Consider the following 21374-nt stretch of genomic DNA (forward strand, 5'->3'; position numbering starts at 1 on the left):
GCTAAAATGCTAACTCGCTTCCGTGTTTTCACCTAAAAAGTGACATCATAGATCCCCCACACTATTTGGTCCAAAAATAAGTAACATTTTGTGCCAATAAAGGATGAATCCTCTGAATATTTGAGAACATTTATTTATTCTAAGAACTTATTCTAATATGCTGATTTTCTGCTTAAGAAACATTTATTTATTAATGCTGAAAAAAAACAGTACTTTTTAATGTTTTTGTGGAAACCGTGATACATTTTCCCCGAGATTCTATAATGAATAGAACATTCAAAAACATAACAATTATTTGAATTATTTGTAACGCTCTAAATGTCCCTGACACGGGACATTCTTCAAATTCTGTTCTGAGATGGAACCTGTGACTTATCTTCACACGGGTGTCACGTTCGAATCATGTGTTAAAGGCATGCAAGGAATCGTGCATAAACTCCAGCAGCTGATACATTTATTACAATCAAACTGCATCAGCATGAACATATGGAATAGAGATAAGGTTTTAAACTCAGATGTGTGACTGGATCAGATCAGAGTTGGCCTTTCCTCTTTTTGATGCGGGTTTTCCTCCTGGTGTTTGCGTCAATTATTGACTGAGACTGGTGCTTCAGTGTGACACGGTTGGTGACATCACCGTCATCAGCGCCGCTGTCCTCCTCATCTGTACACAGACAAGACATGCACGTGTGTAAGATTCCTGTCACATTTCTCTGCTTAAAATTGTCATTGTTTACTGTACATATGGATCAACAGCGTTCTCGGAGTCCGTGTACCAGCAGGCCAGTCTCCTAACACCTTAACAAATCCAGCACTGCACAACAGGAGGGGAAGCTTCTAATACCACACAGCGTACAGACTGAAGAAAGAACTAAATCAAGAGATCACAGGTGAACATCTTCTTTGTAAGAGGGAGCTTTTGAACTGTGCACCAGAGCAAAAACACATGGCCGTGCCTGCTCAAGAGCTTTCCAAGTTCACAAAGCACAGTGAAGAGTGTCTAAGATGAAGAAACAAGCTTAAAACACAAATAGCATAAGTTAACATGGTTTTAACATTTTTGATACAATTTTCTACAAAAAGGTGACATTTATGTGGTGTAACCATCCAATATTATATTTTTTTACTCTTTGAATACGTGATCTTTTTTAAAAAGTACAAAACTTGTATAATTATTCATAGCAAATATCATTATAAGTGTGGTTTATCTTATATTGAGGATCACGCTGATATTCATGACTTCACACTTCAGTTTTTCATTCAGAAATATTTGATGCGTATTGATATCCATTCCATTCGATCTTTTTTATTTTAAATGACATGAAAAGCCAAAGTTATTAAATAAAAAAAATCTGTTGAAACTACAAGATGCTACAAGAAACTCACAATTATGACATTCTGACAAAAGAACTGCATTAAGTTATAAGAAAAATAGAAATAATGACTAAAACTGAGATTAAAATCATAGCTATGACAGAAAGTTTAAATTATGAGATCAAGTTGTCTATGACAAAAGACAACGACACATTTAATATTTTGAACAATTTATTTCTTAATTTAATTATCTAGTGTTTTCTCATAATTATTACTTAATATTTCATTATTTGACTTTATATGTCATATTTATGACTTTTATTTTATCTTGATTTACCAAAGCATGATTTTTTTCAGCACGTGTCTGAAATGGGATGCCATGGAAATATGAGGTAATGTCTCACCATCAAAAAAGTCCTGTTTCTGGGTCTCAGGCAGCTGAATGCGAGTGTTGTAGTGTGGAAGTTTCCCTGCTATTCTGGCATGGAACTGCAGGGGGGCATTAAAACAGCAGTATAATAGTATAAATAAAGGTTATTCTATAGATGACAAAAAATAAAATATGACACATATTCCTACAGTAAACAAAACAGTTAAAGTAACATAATAATGTTTCACCAGTGACACATTTTCAACAAGCGAAAAATATAATTACACCAACATGACTAATTAGTGTTCCTCACCTCTTCTTCCTCCAACTCTCTCATGATGGTGGCCAGATCTTTGCCCTGTAGTTCCTCCTTCAGCAGCATCAGTTTCTGGTCGGCCTCAGACATCAGCTGCAGCATGTGTTCTTCTGAATCTAAAGGCAGCTGTGGTGATGGACCTTTCATCTATCAAAAAACATGGAAAATACTTACGTTTATTTTGTGAATACATCCTTGATAGGTAAAAACTTTTTCTTAATCACAAACCAGAGAAATGTGGTTTGGTCACTTTTAATGAATCACGCTTATATATTACTGTTCACAATTACAAAATAAAATAAACAAATGAATCATTTTATTACACAAGGACACATTAAAATGGTCAAAAGTGAAACACATTTATGGAATAAAATAATTATGTTTCAAATAAATGCAATCCTTTTAATTTTCTATTCATTAAATAATTCAAATATAATATTTCTACATATAATTTCAGTTTCATACCACAAGAATAAATTACATTTTTAAATAAATTATAAAAGTTATTTTAAATGATAGAAATATAATATTGTTTAGTTTTTTTATCTAGAAATACAGCTGTTATGAGCATAAGAAACATTTTAACATTTTTGTTAAAAGGGTTTTGGTGAACATGACCCAAAACATTTGAACGTAAAACATTGATACATACCAGTATGGTGTTTTATTAAACATCCTGTATCTTTTATTCGTACCAGAAATACATTCATTAAAACTGCAGCTGTATGTAGTGTTAATACTCATTTTAGATTTTAAGTGTCAGAGAGGGTGGAAAAGGTCAAATAAATTACGAATAAATGAAACTGTTATTGGTGTAAGAAACCTTGACTAACATTATAAATGGACCCCAGGGAAGAAAATCAAGTTAAAAAAACTTAAGACCCCATTAAGTTCTAGGAAGCTACACAGAAGTCTAAAATTCCTAGAAGCCTATTAAAAACACATCATTAACTAAGTGACGAAAAGGCATGTTTAGTGGAGCATGTTTAATGTATTGGAGAGAATTCATTAGTACCAGGGGTATGGGCTGCAGTTTGTCACTGAGCTGCTGCACTCCTGCTTTGACGGTGTTTAGTGTATGCGTGAGTCTCTCCAGGCCGTCTTTTGCTGCTTCACTGTGCTGCTGCTCCTGCTCTAGTTCATGCTCGCAGTCCTGCAGCATCTGTCGGACGCTGATCAAAAAAGAGAACTAAAGAGCTGATAACTGATAACAATAACGCTATTATATGATTCCATCGAGAAAATGGTAAGACCAGAGCATTCGGTCACAATAACTGCGTGTCAAGTGATATTGCAGTATTCATACAGAACACAGTGTCTGCTCTCACCTTGAGAATTCAGCTTCGCGTGAGTATTTTACGTTCTGATATTGAGTCTGTGACATATTCCTCTCTTCCTTCAGTTCAAGCAGCATTCTCTCATTTTCTGCCTTCATCTTCTCCAAATGTTCCTGTGTCTCCCCCTGAGAGATAAACCTGTCCACTATTTCCTATTATAAGAGACATTGTGAATAAACATAAACAATCAATATACATTTAAAAAACAATTTGAAGGTGGTTATTAAAAAAAGTAGTCTATATGGGTTTAATCTCATAAATTAATCATTAGATTTGTTGAGGCATGTTTGTTTATGGCTCATATAGCATAATATAGTGAGAATATGTCTAGCAAAAATACAATTTGATGTATTCCTGATATTTATATGGACAAAAATTAAGCATGTAATATAAATACATAAGAACTTTACACTAATTGGGCTGTATGGATATAAACCTAAATTGCATCTGTCAGAGTTTGCAAAATACTACTAATTTTTACACCAATTTAAAAAAAAATCATCATATTGATCATTTTGCATATCAGACATGATACAGTAGGCTTCATAGGGTTAGTACTGTCTGCCTTCACCTGTGAGTCTGTGACTCCAGTGGCCTCTTTGGCATGCTGGAAGGCTTCCTCAAAAGTAGAGATGGACTCTTCTTCTTCTACTGTGTTGGGAGTGCGCGGGGCGTCACTGCTCAGCTCATCGGGGTTCATGGTTGCCCACTGGGGCTGGATGTGTCAGATGGAAGGAGTTTGTTAAACTTGACAAAAAAAATCTTACATTTGGCCAAACGGATCCTAGCAACATGCTATCATCAAGCTTATGCTGTATTAGAGTATTGCACTGCTAGCTGTATTATAGTTGCTGTAGATGTAATTGCGGCAGATGATGCTCACTCTTCTCTTCATCCTCTCTGCCTGAGCTATCCTCTCCTCCGCCTGCTTCTTGTAGCGGGAGAGGATTTTCTCTCTTTCTCTGCGCTCTCTGTACACCTGCTCCTCCTGCAGCTGCAGCTCAGCCTGGAAACACACACACACACACACACACACACACACACACACACACACTGTGATGACATTTACTCTGGCATACTTACATGCTATCAATTTATAGAATTTATAATGTCATCATTTTTCAATTATTCATGAAATGCTTTGTCTTTACCTTGGCTGCATCCTTGAACAGGAGAACGTTGTTGTTCATTACATGTAGGTCTCTAAGCACTTGTGTCTGCCAATAGACTTCTGTCTCCATCTTGTCCAGCTGAGGTTGAAATGTAAGACTCTCTTCCTGAGCAAACAGAACAGAGGATAGTAAGAAATGCCCATTAGAAATGTCAATGGGTTTGGTAAGGTTTTTTTATGCTTTTAAAAAGGGCGTACCAAGGCCGCAATTATTTGATACAGGGAAAATTATATTGTAACATCATTGCTTCATACGCATACGGTTTATTGTGCTGTGTTACTGCTCTGATACCTGTAGGTGCTCTTTCAGTTTGCGGTATCCTCGCGTTATGTGCACTGCTTCATGGTACTTCAGCTGTGATTTCTCCAAACTGTTTTCCAGAATGCGCAGCTTCTATATAACGGGTACGCAATAACAATAATATCATGCACATTTTTTTTAAAAGATTCATCAATGTTCATCCAAAATGGGCAGAGAAAATGGGTTTCTACCTTTTCCTCCTCTCCTTTCTGGGTGTCAGGCAGAGGGCTGCTGTTCTGAGGCTTCAGTACCAGGAGCTTCAAGTCTTCTAAATGCTGCTTCTGTGTCTGAGTGGTGTGTTTCAAAGCGTTCTGCTTCTTCATTTTATCACACACCTGCTTCTCCAGAACCGTACGAGCAGACTGCACAACAAAGATCTCTGTTAATAGCGAAGAGAGACTAAAACGTTTTTCTGGACCATAAATTATATACAGGTGATTATGCAACTTCCTTGCAGTGAAACCTGTTTTTGGTAGTAAATAACTGCAATATTATAGACGGAGGACTGTTTAAAGATGAAAATGCCTTGATGGATTAATCAGAAACACACAGTTTATTACTGCAGACTAAAGTATTATGGATTACTTTCTGATTATTTTCTGTTGTAATGAACAACCTTGGATGACATACATTTATTTTTTGGGTGACCTATTTCTTCCAGGAAACACCATTTTACCTCACCTTCACAGACATGTTCCTGAAAGATTCTTTCTCCATCCCATGGCCTTGAAAAACATCCTTGATAACTTGTTCATCTCCCTGGAAACCGTGACCAACAGATGCATCAATGCATATGTTGAAGCTATACTTTAAATTATGTCTTTATTAATTTAAATATTACTTATGTGTTTTATGACCTCGAGCTGTATCTTCTGCAGGTTTGCATTCTCAAGTCTCAGCTGCAGGATAGTTTCTATGTGTTTGGCAGACTGAGAGTTTTCGATATGCGCTATTGAATAGTCTCCATCTAGTGGACAGTGGGGGGAAAAACAACAATTCATCGAGCAAAATGTGTAATATCATGCAACATTTTCATTTTATTGAGCTCTTTGCTTTTCTAAAAAAAAAATATACGAAGGTATTAAACCGGTACTAAACCGCAGGCAAAGTCTCTAAGTAAATGCGCATTTTTATCAGGATGCTATATTTCTGTAGTTATTTTACTTTATTGCACACAAAAGGACATATACGTTGTTGTTACGTTACGTTTGTTGAACCTAAACATAGTAGCCTGATAAAAAATGCTAATTTTAGAGAGCACTTACAGGCCTTTGCATCTGAACTCTTCACTTATTTTACTTAAGTTGATTGCTTGCATTCTCGATAATATATTAATATTAAAATATTAATTAATGATGAAAATAATAATAAAACAAAAACATAGCAATAATAAAACATAACGTTACTTCCGTAACTTAACTGCTTCATCCTAAACGGTAAAATCCACGGTAAAAGCTTACTCAGAAGATGAATTTTTCGTTGGAGCTCCGAAATTTCATCATGGGTGGGGGGATCGATGTCCTCTGAGAAAGAAGTGGCGGGCATTTTTATGAACATTTATTATATTGGTGTTCATAAATGGATTTCTTTCCCCGCTATGGCCTTGCCCTCAAGACAAGTCTCGTTTGTTTTCAACCGGTTGCCTAGTAACGAAGCTCGTCGTCTCATGAATATTGAGTTACGTACCTTTACGCCGCAGAAAATAATACGACATTACGTTCTTGGCCTAATTAATATTTATTAGTTCTCCCCATTTTACATCAGAGAATTATTTACAGTCCGCAACAAACAAACAGCAACACAAAAAGGCTACGTCAGCTGGACGCACTGAAAAACACTGCAGAAACATATAAAAATGAAATTTCATTAGATTGTCAGGTATAAAAAATGTTAGCAATAACACTGTCATAGATATTAGAATAGGTCTAATGTATTTAAAGTAATTCAGTAACAGTGGTGCCAAGTCTAATAAAGCATAATATATACAAATTCACGTTTTAAGTAAAAACAACAGTAAGATATATATATAACACTTTTGGCTGTAATGACTGGTAGTCCTCACTGGTGCCTGAGCTAAAAAAATGAGTGCAAGTATGGCAAATCTTTCTATTTTCCTGTCCCTAAACTTCTTTTTTTCTATAGAAATCTTTCATTCTTTCCTTAGTCCAATGTTTTCACCCCCTCGTTGGACTTCTTGAGGATTGACAGCAGGCTCTCTGGCATGAAGTACGGTCTGTCCACTGTCCCATCATTGCGCTCCAGATCCTCCACTGTTGGAATAATTTAGGTTGAGACAAAAAAAAGAAGCATGAACTTAACATGAAATACGTCAAGAAGTATAAACGGCAGCAATAGAAGCAGCGCCTTGATAGCAAAAAAAGGCTTGAGATCTCAACAAAGAGATTTTGATTTATTAAAGCACTGGGAGATCACATTACCAACATGCAAAGATTGAGAAAAGTGAAGCACAGAGGTAGAAAAAGAGGCAACAGAGTGGCAAACAGCGACAAATCTCAGGCATTGAAAAGATTGCAATCGGTCAATACAATAAATAGTCACAGCAGACCAGAATAGAAGGGTGTTGTTACATCTTTCTTTGATTTGTTTTTAAGTCGACTTGCTTTCGGTAGCATTTTTAAAAAATTTTGTTCATCTGCACCATAAAATTGTCACATTAGGCATAAAATTAACACAATTTTCAAACACATTTGCACAAATTCTTACAAAATGACATTGTTTGGTCTTGGTTGCTATCACTGTAAACAGGTGTTTTTGTTGTTGTTGTTGTTGTTGCTGCTGTAAACATAGCGATGCTGCAAAATCTTTTTGCATTCTTCAATATGATTAAGACATTGCTAAGTAACGATATTTAGGCACAAGTCAAGCACCTACATTACACTTTTATATGTCCTTACATTAAAACGTTCTACATAAAACACAAACACAGTCACATTCTACAAGTGCTATGTAGGCATATCTAATGGGGTTTAGGTCCACATAACCAACTGTCAATCAAACAGCTCATACTTCCAGTATGCTTCTGTCCAATTTTTATGTCATGCCATTCATTATGACCAGTGATTATTGTTTAAGAGACAGTTCTCAAAATTCATTGATTGAGTAAACATTATGACGCGAATGAAGGAGGTACTTTCCAGTGTATGCTAATGGCTTATCAAAGCCACCAAAAGTGCACCAGCTCCTAAATCAGTAGGCTTTTCTGAAACGTTTCACAACTCCACCTTCATCTACTCCTGAGGGGTGAGCAGGGTCTCGCTCTCTTGAGGTCCGTTTTCTTGAGGCTTCGGTTCCTCTGGTTCCTGTTCCTGTTGGCTCTCGGCCTGTGGTGGTTCTGCTTGAGGCTGGGCCACCTGCTCCTCCTTGTCCTCAGCGTCCACCTCTTGGGGTCCGTTTTGTTGTAGGGTCACTTGTGGCGGTTCGGGCTCTTGGGTTGTAACCTGCTCTTCGGGTTTCTCCTCGTCGGCTGCGGGTGCCTCTGGAGGTTGCGTTTCTTGGGCCGGCTCTTCAACGTGCGTCTCCTGGTTTAGTGGCGTCTCTTCTTCCTGCTCTTGCTTTAGGACGCCCTGCTCTTTAAGCTGCACCTCTCCATTCTCCTGCAGCGGGATTTCCTCCTCGGCTTGCACCTGTATGACGGGTACCTCTGCGTGGTCCGTCTCCTCTGAGCTTTTTTCAATTGACAAAATCTGGTGCAGCTCGGGAGACATGAAAAACGGTTTGTCGGAGGAACCGTCGTTTCTCTCCAGATCTTCGCCTTGAGTTTGTGTTTGCGAGTGGTGGTTATTTTCAAATGTTAGTGTTTTGACAAAGCACGTAGCAGAAAGGAGCACAAGGACATGATTGGACAAAATCATGTTGAAGAGAGAAAAAGAGAGACAAAGAAGGAAATGGTTAGACACGAAGCAAGCCAAAAGCCCCTGTAAGCATTTGTGATATGCAGATATCTCAACAGTGAGTCCCACAAGTCAAATCCTCCAAAAGTCATTTTCTCTATACAGGAGCTCTGAGGAAACAATGATATGCGCTTCTGTAGAAGCCATAAATGTGATTGCAAAAAACGTGTTTAATAGCCAATTGAGAATTACATAATCTGAAAAAGAAGCAGCTGTTACCATGGAAATGAGAATCAGCAATGATTGCCCACTCCTATGAATCAGCGTGGATGACAAAATCTGTTTTTATCTACACTATCTACACTACACTTTCTTACCAAAGCATATTAATACTCAAAAATTAAGTTTTGATATATTTATGTTAGGATACTTACAAAATATCTTCAGGGAACGTGATTTTTACTTAATATCCTAATGTTTTTTCCATAAAAGAAAAATCAATCAAAGTCAAGTTCTACTTCCAGTGCTACTTATAACTGATTTTGTGGTCCAGGGTCAAGTATGGTATTTTATTTTTAGATAATTTTCTGAATCAGTGCCATCTTTTACAAAGCTTTATTGGATGAATAGTTAACCCCCTCATACACAAACTGAAAAATAAGACTGAATACTAATTCACTTTGTTTGTAATATTGTAATGTGTCTCAGAGCTGGTTGGTTTGCCTCAAGGTTTGTAATTCTATTGATTTTTTTTATTGAATATAGAGAAAATGAATGTTTAATGCAGCGATCACTGTTGCTCTCTATTGCATTCAGAAAAGAATAACATTTAAAGGAAAGGAAAGAAAGTTTTTTGAGTGCTGCACAAGAGCTTAGCTGTTCAAGTTGAGCAAAAAAAGTTGAACATCTGTAAACATCCGATAAAAATCTAACACAACATCTGTTATCATCAGAACTCTTGTTTTGTTACTCAGCCAACAATTTGACAAATTGTAATGTTTTTTTTATAACGTATCATCTCGTGAAATAAATAAAGCTGCTTCACACTTACAGAAACAGAGGAAGAGTGTGTCCACACACATGGCGTATACGCTAAAAAAGCCATGAGCAATTAGATAGGCGCCAAACACCACAGTCTGTAAATGAAGGCACAGGAAGTTATTACAACCTGGAAAATGGGAAATCTGGTAATGCTGGATTTATAAAACTCAAGCTGGCTCACCAGTATAGGCACCCAGTAATAATTAAGGGACGGAGCAGCATCCTCCACTATTTTAATCTTCCCCGTGAAAAAGAAGAAAGAACAAATTCCTTAAAAGAGGAAGAAGAAGCAGTTAGTGTGTGCTCAAAAAACCTCTGGATTCACGAGATATCTGACCAAATCACTTACCCACAATTCCAACGATGAGGAGTTTACCCAAAAATAAGAGGAAGTCTGTCACTTTGTCAAGAACTGCCACACTAGAAAGCAGGTCAATACGGGCTGTTTATCATGTTTATTCATCACATACACAAAACGCCGAATAAAAGATTTAGATTCATTAAACTCTCACCGAATAATGTTCCTCATCAGGAGAAAGAATGCATCCTTGGCAGACGTACAGAAATTTTTACCATATATCGCCACCTGAAAAGTTTTTGAGCACTTACATCATAAAATCTGCATTACTGAGGCTCCCTAGCCAGAAACAATTCACAAAAGGGAAATGAAAATCTACCATAATGTAAGCATTTCTGTTCAGAAACTTGATGAATTTCTCCAGACACCAGAAGCAGCACTTCAGGCAGCTGAGTAGGAATTTTGCACATTTATTCTGGGCACCTAGAGGAAGTAAATCAAGATTCAAACACACATCAGATAGCAAGCAACGTATGAAGTATTCCACAATTACTTCCCACAGTTATTTGTTTGATGTATTTTAGACCTTTCGGATGTCAGTCAGCATGTATTTTTTGCAAAAAGTGAGATAGAATCAAAATAATATTAAGATAATTCAAAGAAATGGGGTACATTTGAGCTCATCTGATGCTGATGACGATACCCTCTGTATTTTCAACAATGCTACATTTCTTTTTTTAATTCTTACTGAGAAAAAATATAATTAAAAATAAAAATATTTATTCATTCTCATCCAAATGCCAACCTTCAAAACATATTTATGGTATGTAAGACAGACCAATGTTTGCTCAAAATGCAAACACTGCGTTAAAAATGAAAGGGTCTAAATATTTTCTCAAGGCACACACAATGAAAACACCAAAGTAGCAAGACCTTTTAGCTTCTGATCCAGATACTCCAATATGACCCTGATGATCTGAACGATGGCAAGAATGAGGGAACCAAATGCCAAGGAGCCAGTGTGATACCTGGAAAATAAGTGAGAGATATAGAGCATACAAAAATGTAATGTTATACAAGAATGATTTTGGCGAAAATGTATTAAAAAACGAGCAACTATTTCTCTCAACACGCACCTGAGGGCCCGTCCCAAAGAGTTGAAGACAGGGAAAGCTGGGATGTCGTCGGGTTTTTTGAAGGCCCAGTAGTAGGAGGCAAAGGCCCCTGCCAGTGTGACCTGGCCCAAAGCTGTCACGAAGTTGACACACCAGAAGAAGAGGAATAAATTATAGAACTGGAACAGAATCAGGTACTTGTGGTATAGCGTCTCTCCTCCATAAAACGCAAACAGACATTCAGCATCGGGGCATACGGTGGTGATATTTGAGCTGTTAAAAGTCTGTGGAGAGAAACAAATCAGTGCAAATGTATACATTTTATCAAGCATTGCTCTGCAAAATATACTTTAACAAGGAAGACATGCGCTACTGTTTAACATAATTAAATAAAACGGCCAATAAGCAGCCAAAATGATGTTTACGTAGAGAGATTTTATGCAAAATTAGTATAAAAAGTCACTAACCTCTGGGTTGCAGGTGTCTCTGGAAAACATGCATTCGGTTGTATTGAAAACCTTGTATACTGGCTCATTGGAGGTTGACAAAAACCTAATCAATAGCTAAGGTTGTCGTATGTCCATGAAAACAAATTCACATCACATCAACATTCTCAAAGTACAGTGTTCAAGGTAATGAAACAGCAAAATAACCACAGTGACCAACTGAAATTAGTCTATTTTTTATGATGGGATTGCATTGTTTTCTTTTGTTTTAGGATACACGGCGGTGATGGCCCAGTATGCGATGACTAAAGAGAGTAGGGCAAATGTCAGCAGTGGGTAGAACAGTGATGACATCACATGACCGATGGCCCTGAAAAATAGATGTGGTTATTAGGACTTCCTAACACTCCCGGTTAACCTTATTATTTTTTCATGACTTTAAGCCACAGTTAATCCATCACACTGAAGAAAACGCTGCTGTTTAACTCCTAATGCTATTAGAGTACCCAAAGAAAGCAGCGATATGGAATACGAGACCAAACAACGCCAGAAACGCGTCTAAAAACTACAGTAAGGAAGTAGACTGACTTGCTGGCCTCTTTGATGAGTGCAATAGCAATGAGGAGCCTCTTCCTGAGGAAGATGAGGAGGAGGAGGATGACCACTTCCACAATGCACAGGATAATCACTGTGTGGCGATAAAGGAGGACAGGACACAGTAGAATGAAAATTGTGAAAATAATGAAAATTAAAGGTGACAAAGAAAACGGGTACATATTTGCAGTCGAAGAAAGTTTAATGTTACAGATTCTCATTAATGTGATGAATACGTATGTATACACTACCATTCAAAACTCTGTGGCCAGTAATATATTTGTGAACACTTGTTAACTATTAACTATTAATTTTAATTCACTGCTTATTAATAGTTAGTAAGGTTAAATATTGGGTAGGATTAGGGATGTAGAATATGCACTAATAAATAGCTAATATTCTAGTGTAACCGTAAAATAAAGTGTTAAGGGTTGATTTTTCAAGAAACACGCGACACTGAAAATTAGCTTTCGCCATTACTGAAATAAATGACATTTTAATATGTATTAAAAAAAAACAAGCTGCAATAATAATTCAGAATATTATTTTTCTTATTGTAGTAAGCCTTATTACGAAAACATTTTTAAAAAATCGTACTTAAATCAGAATTTTTTATTGCAGTGCATTCATTTTTGTATTGCAGATAATTGACATAACATATGAAATATGAAAACTCACTGAAGGCAAGCCAGGTCTGCTGAATCTGTAAGTACACGGAAAAGTCTGTCTGGAGACCCAGATCCTTGATGGTGACATCAGAACCGGCTAGTCCTTTCAGACTGGCGTACTGCATGTAACAATGGAAAATACCTGAAGAGAACGAGGAGAGGAGATAAACGTAGATTAAATACATACAAATTTACAAAAAAATACATACAGTAAATTATGACATTACAAAATAGCAATGGAAATCATTAATGGTGATAATGAGTGTTACAGTAAATAAAAGAAATTTATTAAATACATTTTCTAGAGTATTACTATAAGTGTGTTAGGGTTAAACAAAAAAAGTTTTTGGTAATTAGGATAGACATGTATGATAAAAAACGATGTTATTTGAGAAGAGAACTCTTACCGTATCCGATAACAATGACAACCATGATGATCATAACCCAGATCATGACTCCAGCCAGACAGCGCAAGAGGAGAATAAAGATCAGGCTGACCAGCATGGCGATCACCAAGCCGCTGAAAGAGGCCCCACGCACATTTGATCAATAGAAGTGCGATTCATTTAGTGAACACTAAAAGTCATTGCACACTGAATCTGAAATTCCTATTTTATTTTTGCACATTAAGAAATAAATATAACCTCATGTAGTCTCAATACACTGCCTCCGAATTTTTTTATTATTATTATTTTATTATTATTTTTTTAATTATTATATTTTTAATTTCAGACTCGGTGCGCAAGGACCTTAAATCTGACAGCCATAACCAAATACTAAAAGGAGAAGAAATTTAATCAAGCTATAATAATCACATGCTTACAGGAGTATCCAGTGCCAGGACTGAGTATAGTCCTCAAAGATCCTCATGGCTACTGCCCGGGCCTCGACCACAACATTGGACTTCCTGCAAAAATTACAAATAATTATAATCAATATGACTACATTTCATTATTACACATGTCACATTATATTTTAGTGTTACTTGAAATAAAATCATCTTTAATAGAAATTATAATTATTTCAGCTAGTTTAAATTAGTACAAATTATTAAAAAGCATACAGACATACACAAAAATAAATAAAAAAGTTGTAAGTAAAAACGAATTCAATAGTAATAATTCGAATACTATCTTAATACCACAAAAAAGCGCTGATTATATTGAAGTATAATCTAATACAAACAAATACAAATAATACTTTGACTAACTTTGAGGCTTCAAGGAGATCTGTTGCATTTATATTTTGTCCGCTATCATCTGTGAACGCGGTTTTGTTGCCAACCACAACTACGCCACCTTTCAAGGTCTCCAGAGCGGGCAAGCATCTCCGTGTGACTGAAACACAGGGAGAAGGTCATCATTGTAATGCAAGAGAACCGTGATTAATGTAATGAAGCAAACACGTTCGTGAGATTTAAAGACTTACAATTCTTGCTAGGTGTGAGTATTGAAGGGCACAAGCCATCCTTCAGGATTTCAGGAGCGTTCTGGACAAGAGAAAAGTATTTTTTGGATTAAGCGTGTTGCTCAAGCACCTGGAAATTTCTATGTTATCTCTGTTTCTTTTTTATGCTTTCTATCTTACGTAGTATTTTTCTATTTTTGCCATTTATTATATATATTTTATCTTTAATTTTTGTTACTTATGTTACAGGTTTAACAAAATATTTCTAGCTATTTGCAACACTTCCCATTCACTTAAAGTTAAAGTGCTACGATAAAGTCAAAGCTGCAAACTAGTGGTGGGCAGCATGGTCCAAATGTCATTAATCTACCGTAATAACTGAATCATGATCAACTCACCCTGATCATGTCAACCCCCTCCTTGCAGAATTGCTTGTAGTATTCCCTGTCTTCTTCGTTTTTTAAAGCTTTCACTAAAGTCATGAATTTATTGGGACATCTCTCCACGCAGATCTGTCAAGTGAACGTAAGAACAGCTGTAACACTGAGAATTGCGAATGCGAAGCTACCGAAAAAAAGAGGTTCACCGAAACTGTGCCGAACCTGAGTGGTGGGACACTGAAACTCCAGCAGGACCAGAGGACTGGCACACTTCATGATGTTGAAGTAGAACAGCAGGGGCTTCTTCCTGATTATCGGGACAGATCGAACCAGGAAAAATGAACGGTCTGAGATACAACTGCAATTTTTACCACAGAGCTGTATTGTGCTGGCAAAGCGAGTTTCCAAAGAAGCAGCTTTACTCACTCGAGTGGGGAGCCGACCTGTCCGCAAAACTGACCCTTACTGTCCGTCGGGTAAATCACTTTCCGGGGGTCGCCCTGAGACCATGCTGTAACAAAAGACACAGCGCTGTCAGTGTGGAAACGCAACAGCATGTCCTCTGAAATGGACGAAAATAAATAGAATGCAACTTACCCAGAATCCCGACTGCAAAGTAGCCCAGCAAGGCCAAGATGAACAGGATACAACAGAGAATGTCTGTGCAGCCCCTGTTCACCAAGAAAAGCGCTCACGGTCAGGGGTACAGCACACATCGATGTTAAAATAAAATGTTAATCACTGCAGTTTCACTTATTGTAGTAGTTTATCTTTAAATAAATGGGAAGTGTTGCACGTAGCTAGAAATATTTTAAGTTAATATAAAGCGAATATGTAATAATAAATGGCAAAAATACTGCATTTTCAGAATTAAAGTGAAAATACCAAAATTAAACCTAATTCAAAATACACAAAAAAAATTAAATAGCATAATAAATGGCATTAAAATAACACTGATATCAGATACATCTATAATTTGCAAAAACAGATCATTATTAACAATTTTTAGACAGACAGTTTTTTTGTTCGTTCCAATTAATATTTTAAAGTTTATCTTAATTATGTATACTAGCTAACTAACACAATAAAAACATGATAACGTAATACAAAAGAACATAAAAACAAAATTGTTTTGACGTAAGTTTCTAAACATTAGATATGGTTTATAAAGGTTGTCTCACCTGTTATAAATCGGCCCTTTAAATGTGGGGTCAAATTTCCTTGGCTCACCTGCGTAGACATTAAAATTGTGTATTTATTTACGGAATTGGGGCATGTCCAGAAAAAAATGCAATGACTTTCTTCCTATTTCTACAGTATATAATGCTTCTAAATCTAATGTGGAAAATTCAGTGAAAAAATGATATAATAATTTCAGAATAATACGCTGAATTTATATTTTCAAAGCTATTTCTCTTCGCTCTATATTTTGCATTACACCATGTTTTAGCATTTATCTCGTGTAGTCCTGTAAACAGGTAATAGCACAAATACATCTACCAGCAATTTCTACTGACCCATTTCTACCACCACCACAGTCTTACCACAGAGCCATAGAGTTCGGCCTCCTTGTGCTCAAAGCTGCTGACCTCAAATTAATTGCAATACAGACTGGCTCGTGTCGTGATGAGGAAGTTGTGCTACCATACGATATCAAGTGGTGAGATTTATAGAGCAAGACTTCTTTCCGATTGTCTCAAGTGAAGTACATGAGGTTAGTTCTGCTTTATTTGTAAATGAAGTATACTGGGTATAAGGCTATTTTGAAACTAAAGCTGGTGTGTTTGAGAGTATTTACGAGTCACATCGCTCTGAATTATCAGGCATATTAAGATGATGCTGAATATTTGGCCTGTGTTTGTGAATTCTTCAGTCATGTATGCAAGGCCTCACTTTCACTAAACTCGGCCAAGTGTGAATTTGGCAAAGCTGCAGTGTCTATTTAGGGAAGCAGCTTGGGCAGAGGAAGCCCATCCTGTAGTGGCTGAAGTAAATGTTAATAAACTCTTGTATTCAAGGCCTTTTGCTGAAGCGGACTGCTCCAAACAACTCTATTTATTTAAGTTTGTCCTTTCTGTTGGATTCATTTGAGGAGTGTACTTATTTGCTTATATATATATATATATATATATATATATATATATATATATATATATATATATATATATATATATATAGTTCAAAACAGTATCTGAACACGTATGAAAACTTAGAAATGTATTAATGTTATGGTATTAATCACATATCAAATCGAGGACAAACAAATAATAGTACTTGTGTACAAATACTTTATATTTACTAAATATATCTTTTGTTTCAATATATTAAACTCAACAGATTTCTTTTTGTGAAATATTTTGCCTGAAAAAGGTGTGTCCATATTTCTCTAAAATAACATTCATACATTAAGATTTGAAAGAAGTCTCTGTTGCTAATCAAGAGTGCATACATTTTTATTATAATTATAGTAATACTGTAAAATATTAGAATTTAAAATAACTGTTTTGTATTGTACTGCTTAATATATATATATATACACACACACATACATACACACATACACACAAGTTCAACTATTTTTTTGAAATAAGAATATTTTTGTAAAATTATTAGTGCTAATTAATCACATAAAAGCTTTTGTTTACACACACACACACACATATTATATATATATATATATATATATATATATATATATATATATATATATATATATATATATATATATATATAATACACATATAGTATATATTTTAAAATATTTCCATGTATACATTTATATTCTTAGATTTTATATATTATACATAAATATATTTAATATATAAACACAGTATGCCTTTCTTAAATATGTACTTGCACATGTTTGTATTTATGTAATAAATATACACAGCACACACACATATGTTATGTAAACAAAAACATTTGTGATTAATTGTTGGACAGCGCTAAAAATGATAAATGTCATTAACAACAACCACCAAAATATTTTTGATCGCTACACTGTACATTTCCCTATATGCTTCAGATGTGCAAGTTGCAAAATAGAAAAAAATGCTGAGAATATATTTGCGTTAATGTTTTCCGTTATTAGCGCTTTGGCTGAAAGACTTTTTTGTTGCCGCCCTAAAGCCTCTTGAGACGCTCCACTACTCTACACTAGTAACCAATGCAGGCCTCGGTTCGTAATAAGCGTGCGGTGTGTGTGTGTGTGTGTGTTCGCTGTTGACAGTTTATTTTATTGAGGTGCCATCCATTTAGAGCAATCATCAGTGAACCAGACGCTCTTAGCCATCCACAAACAGCTCCCTAATGACCTGAGCTTTCCAAACACTGTCCAGCTTCTCTCACCGGCACTCTTCACATCCTGCTAACCTGACACATACTGTCTAATAACCTACTCGGGTGGAATTCAAAGTTAAGCAGTTCTCTTTCAACAAAACAAATCATTAGTGGTAACACGGATAGTAACGATTTAGGCTCTACATCTCTTAACAGTTCTGTTACGTGTAGCATGTTGTTTTTAACTTCACACCAGGGTTGCATTTATAAAGTGAACATATTAAGCATATCTGAAAAACAAAAAAAGCCAAACCTTGTTGTCCATAATATGACCCACTTCCCATTTGACCGTCTTTTCAGTATTTTTAGTCTTAATGTTTACGGTTATCAACAGACAGACTGTACGCTTCCGACGTTTTGAAACAGGAAACTAGTCATAGTTTCCATCCTCAGTAACACGTCTTGACTGTAATTGACTCTAAACGCACTTCCTTGATCTTGAATGTGTAGCATATTTACATGATGTAAGAAATTGTTTGGCCTCCATGGTATCGGGCCCAATTTAAACCCTGTATACTGTAACTAACGCGATCTTTGTCACGGAACAAACTTGTTGGTTCACATCAACTTCCCAGTTTAACCATGTATGCTTCTTTTGATTTATTTCCGAGCTCTGAGGTGAAATATCTGTTTTCACACTGGCATGGAAAAAATGCCTTTTATTGTGCGTTGCGACATTGCGTCTGGTTAGGGCACGGTGTAAATATAAATGCATTTTCTTCGATTCATTCAAAACTGCCACCAACTTATAAATCTAGGTTATTTTGGGGTAATTTTGACAAGCGTAGAGGATTTATGGTGACACCAATGGTCGTCTATTTCAATGGCATCTGGAGAACTTTTGTTACACTCAAGCACTTCTGTACTAGAAAATCCAAGAGGACGAACAATACGGCAACACCAGAAGTGAGGCCACACAGCTGCCTGCAAATTCCAACTTTCCAGCAAATAAACCTATGCACGTTAGATTAGTGACATCCGTGCTGTTAAAAGCAGTGCTCAACAGCATCAGGGTATCTGCGGGGAAACTGCGATTCAAGCGATCAGATTGACATTTTAAGAGCCAAAAAACGGAGCTATTTTCATAAAGCCAATCTGTGGTGCACAGCTGTTGTTTACGTGGAAAGGCATGGTTGTGTGTTATGGGTCTGCTCTGTCTTTTCTACAGATCGTGCGTTATTCTCAAGCTCGATCCCATCAGACGTATGGCCAGAAGGCAACCTACAGCTTGATTCTAATCATACACTTTGGCCCCTGTTTCAAACTGACCTTTTCCACCCGCAAAGTCACGTGATTTCCAGACACAATAAGGGGCACGGATATTTGAGATGCCTTTGTAGTTATAAGGGCATTGCAATGTTGTGAGATTGCTAGGCAACTGGAGAGAAGTGTATCATTGTCATTCACGAACGAGCTCTAGAAAAGTTACAGTCTCTGCATGCACACCATGAAGAGGCGCTTCCCATAGTCTTATCATAGATTTACTGTAATGATCTCTGTAGTTCATGTGGTTTAGACACCGTGATTGAATCCAGAAGATGATGACAAAAAGTCATCTGAGCACCTATGCTTCACTCCTGCCCAGACTCTTTAAAATCATGTTGCAACTCGTTCGCCAAAGCAGAACCTTCAGGAATGAGACTGGGGCTTTAGAAGAAATAGGAGAATAGACTTTAGGAAGTCTGAATCCTCGGCTTAATCTAGTTTAGTCATCTATTGCTCATCAGGCTTTTTTCATTCTGAGTGACAGTTTAAATGCGGCTCTTTAAGATGATGAAGCAATCAAGAATTATTAATATCCTTAACCCTTTGAGATGAGAAGCAGACCACTGAACGAGGCCTATCATCAAGCCTCATTTTCTCCCCCAAGATAATCAAACCTTCACCTTCGGTGTCATTAAGCAAAAATCGTCTTTGGATGAAAATCACACCGAAGCTAGAAATTATCCCAGCAATATATCGACTGGTGGAAGTAAATAATTTTCTAGGTCAGAATGAAAAATAGGACATAAATGTGTTACATTTTTCCCTATATAAGTCAACTGTGGTGGTTATGGGAAACCTGCACTTTGTCTGGATTCTCCTTGAATGTGTGTGTCTCTATTATGTTGTTTATCAAAAATATTGGGAAAAAAAGATTTTATTTTTTATTTCAAATGAGACTAAACAATCTCTATAATAAAAAGAATATACTAAAATTATTTTAAAATACACAACTCACAAATTTAACTACACAAACTACTAACAAGATATGTATACAAAAGCATTAAAATATTCATCAAATTATAACAACATCCTAATGATACTAAAATGTCTTTTTATAGTGCTTATATATTAAACTCTTTTTTTTTATAGTGAATGCTACCTGTTGTTTCAATAAAAAATATTGTGGTTTCATAAAAGCCACACTGCTGTTAGTATGGTAACTGGAAACCTTTCAGGGTTTTACATGTGGCTGCTAGTTTTATGGCAAACATCAGAGTATCCAAGCATGCTAGATCATGTAAAATTTAAATTAGTTTTACAGCTTTTGCCTTTTCTGATTAGCTATCCAAGTATTCCATTTAGTTAATAAAACACACTTTTAACAAACCTTTTTATTTTTTTTATCATTGCCCATACAGACGTTCAGTCTTGCTGTTACGCAAAAAAATAATAGGCAACGTTAATGAAAACTCCATTTATAACGCGCGTGCGATAGTGGGCAATGAGAGAAGCAGCTCTAGTCGCATTTACTTATTAGGGCGCATAAAACAACCGTATGATGATCGCAGTAATTATTGACCTGGGAGTAATCACGCCAGCCATGTGTTTGAGCCCACGCCTATTGTTTTTTCTTGATTGCATCCGTTCTACGGTATCCTGTCTTTCTCTCACGCGTCGGTCTAACGCATCGCTTTAATGCAATCACGCACGATTTATGTCGAGCACCAGCGTGCGGGTCCGCTTCAGTGTTGTTCTTAATCAAAATGCCCGAGACCCACGCCCCACGCATTAGTCATTGTTTCCATCAGAGGACCATCCCCACCACTTTCAGAAACCCTAAAAAATTAAAACGCCTTACCATATTTAGACTCTGGGTTTTTCTCCTCCGGCTCCATTTGGAAATAAAGGATGCGCGCTTGTGGCGGTCACTTAAATGTCTAAAGTAACAGTATCGCCGTCGCTTAATATTGCGAGGAACTGTCCATCAGTAATTCCGCTGCTCTACAGTGGAAGCCTATGGCAAACAGCAGCGCACTCTACAGTACGCGCATATGACGACGTGCTCCGCTTTTCCTAAGGAGAGAGCGCGAGGGCCGAATCCGCCAATGAGAGGACAGGAAAAATGACAGACAGCCGTCTCAGCCAATGAAACATAAACGCTCGTTCGCTGAAAGTAACCGGCGTTTGGCTTGCAATAAATCACTTTTTTTTTTTTTTCTA

General features: G+C 36.6%; 2 protein-coding genes across 5 annotated transcripts; both read right to left on the reverse strand.

Annotated features, from left to right (window-relative positions):
• Window positions 1-432: 432 nt before the first annotated feature.
• Window positions 433-6449, reverse strand: odad3 (outer dynein arm docking complex subunit 3). 2 transcript variants are annotated; one of them, XM_043242251.1, is made up of 13 exons: window positions 6270-6404; window positions 5667-5776; window positions 5491-5568; window positions 5001-5171; window positions 4801-4902; window positions 4489-4614; window positions 4221-4343; window positions 3909-4052; window positions 3329-3489; window positions 3016-3172; window positions 1998-2147; window positions 1719-1803; window positions 433-664 (listed from the first exon to the last, which is right to left on the reverse strand). In XM_043242251.1, exons 1-13 carry the CDS (start codon window positions 6364-6366, stop codon window positions 534-536), a joined length of 1635 nt encoding a protein of 544 aa, XP_043098186.1. In that variant the 5' UTR covers window positions 6367-6404; the 3' UTR covers window positions 433-533. The 2 variants fall into 2 exon arrangements, with proteins under 2 accessions (XP_043098186.1, XP_043098187.1); XM_043242252.1 differs by lacking the exons at window positions 5491-5568; window positions 5667-5776 and having other exon boundaries at window positions 6270-6449.
• Window positions 6450-6527: 78 nt separating this feature from the next.
• Window positions 6528-21196, reverse strand: slc44a2 (solute carrier family 44 member 2). 3 transcript variants are annotated; one of them, XM_043242250.1, is made up of 22 exons: window positions 21013-21196; window positions 15791-15839; window positions 15207-15280; window positions 15036-15120; window positions 14832-14916; window positions 14628-14741; window positions 14251-14311; window positions 14033-14159; window positions 13646-13729; window positions 13230-13342; window positions 12833-12964; window positions 12149-12248; window positions 11838-11930; window positions 11582-11666; window positions 11136-11398; window positions 10933-11027; window positions 10379-10482; window positions 10214-10287; window positions 10051-10121; window positions 9883-9971; window positions 9712-9796; window positions 6528-7079 (listed from the first exon to the last, which is right to left on the reverse strand). In XM_043242250.1, exons 1-22 carry the CDS (start codon window positions 21047-21049, stop codon window positions 6970-6972), a joined length of 2130 nt encoding a protein of 709 aa, XP_043098185.1. In that variant the 5' UTR covers window positions 21050-21196; the 3' UTR covers window positions 6528-6969. The 3 variants fall into 3 exon arrangements, with proteins under 3 accessions (XP_043098185.1, XP_043098183.1, XP_043098184.1); XM_043242248.1 differs by lacking the exon at window positions 6528-7079 and adding an exon at window positions 7199-8581; XM_043242249.1 differs by lacking the exons at window positions 6528-7079; window positions 21013-21196 and adding exons at window positions 7199-8581; window positions 18202-18331.
• Window positions 21197-21374: the final 178 nt, after the last annotated feature.

The sequence above is a fragment of the Puntigrus tetrazona genome, chromosome 6 (assembly GCF_018831695.1).
Source record: "Puntigrus tetrazona isolate hp1 chromosome 6, ASM1883169v1, whole genome shotgun sequence".
Classification (NCBI taxonomy): domain Eukaryota; kingdom Metazoa; phylum Chordata; class Actinopteri; order Cypriniformes; family Cyprinidae; genus Puntigrus; species Puntigrus tetrazona.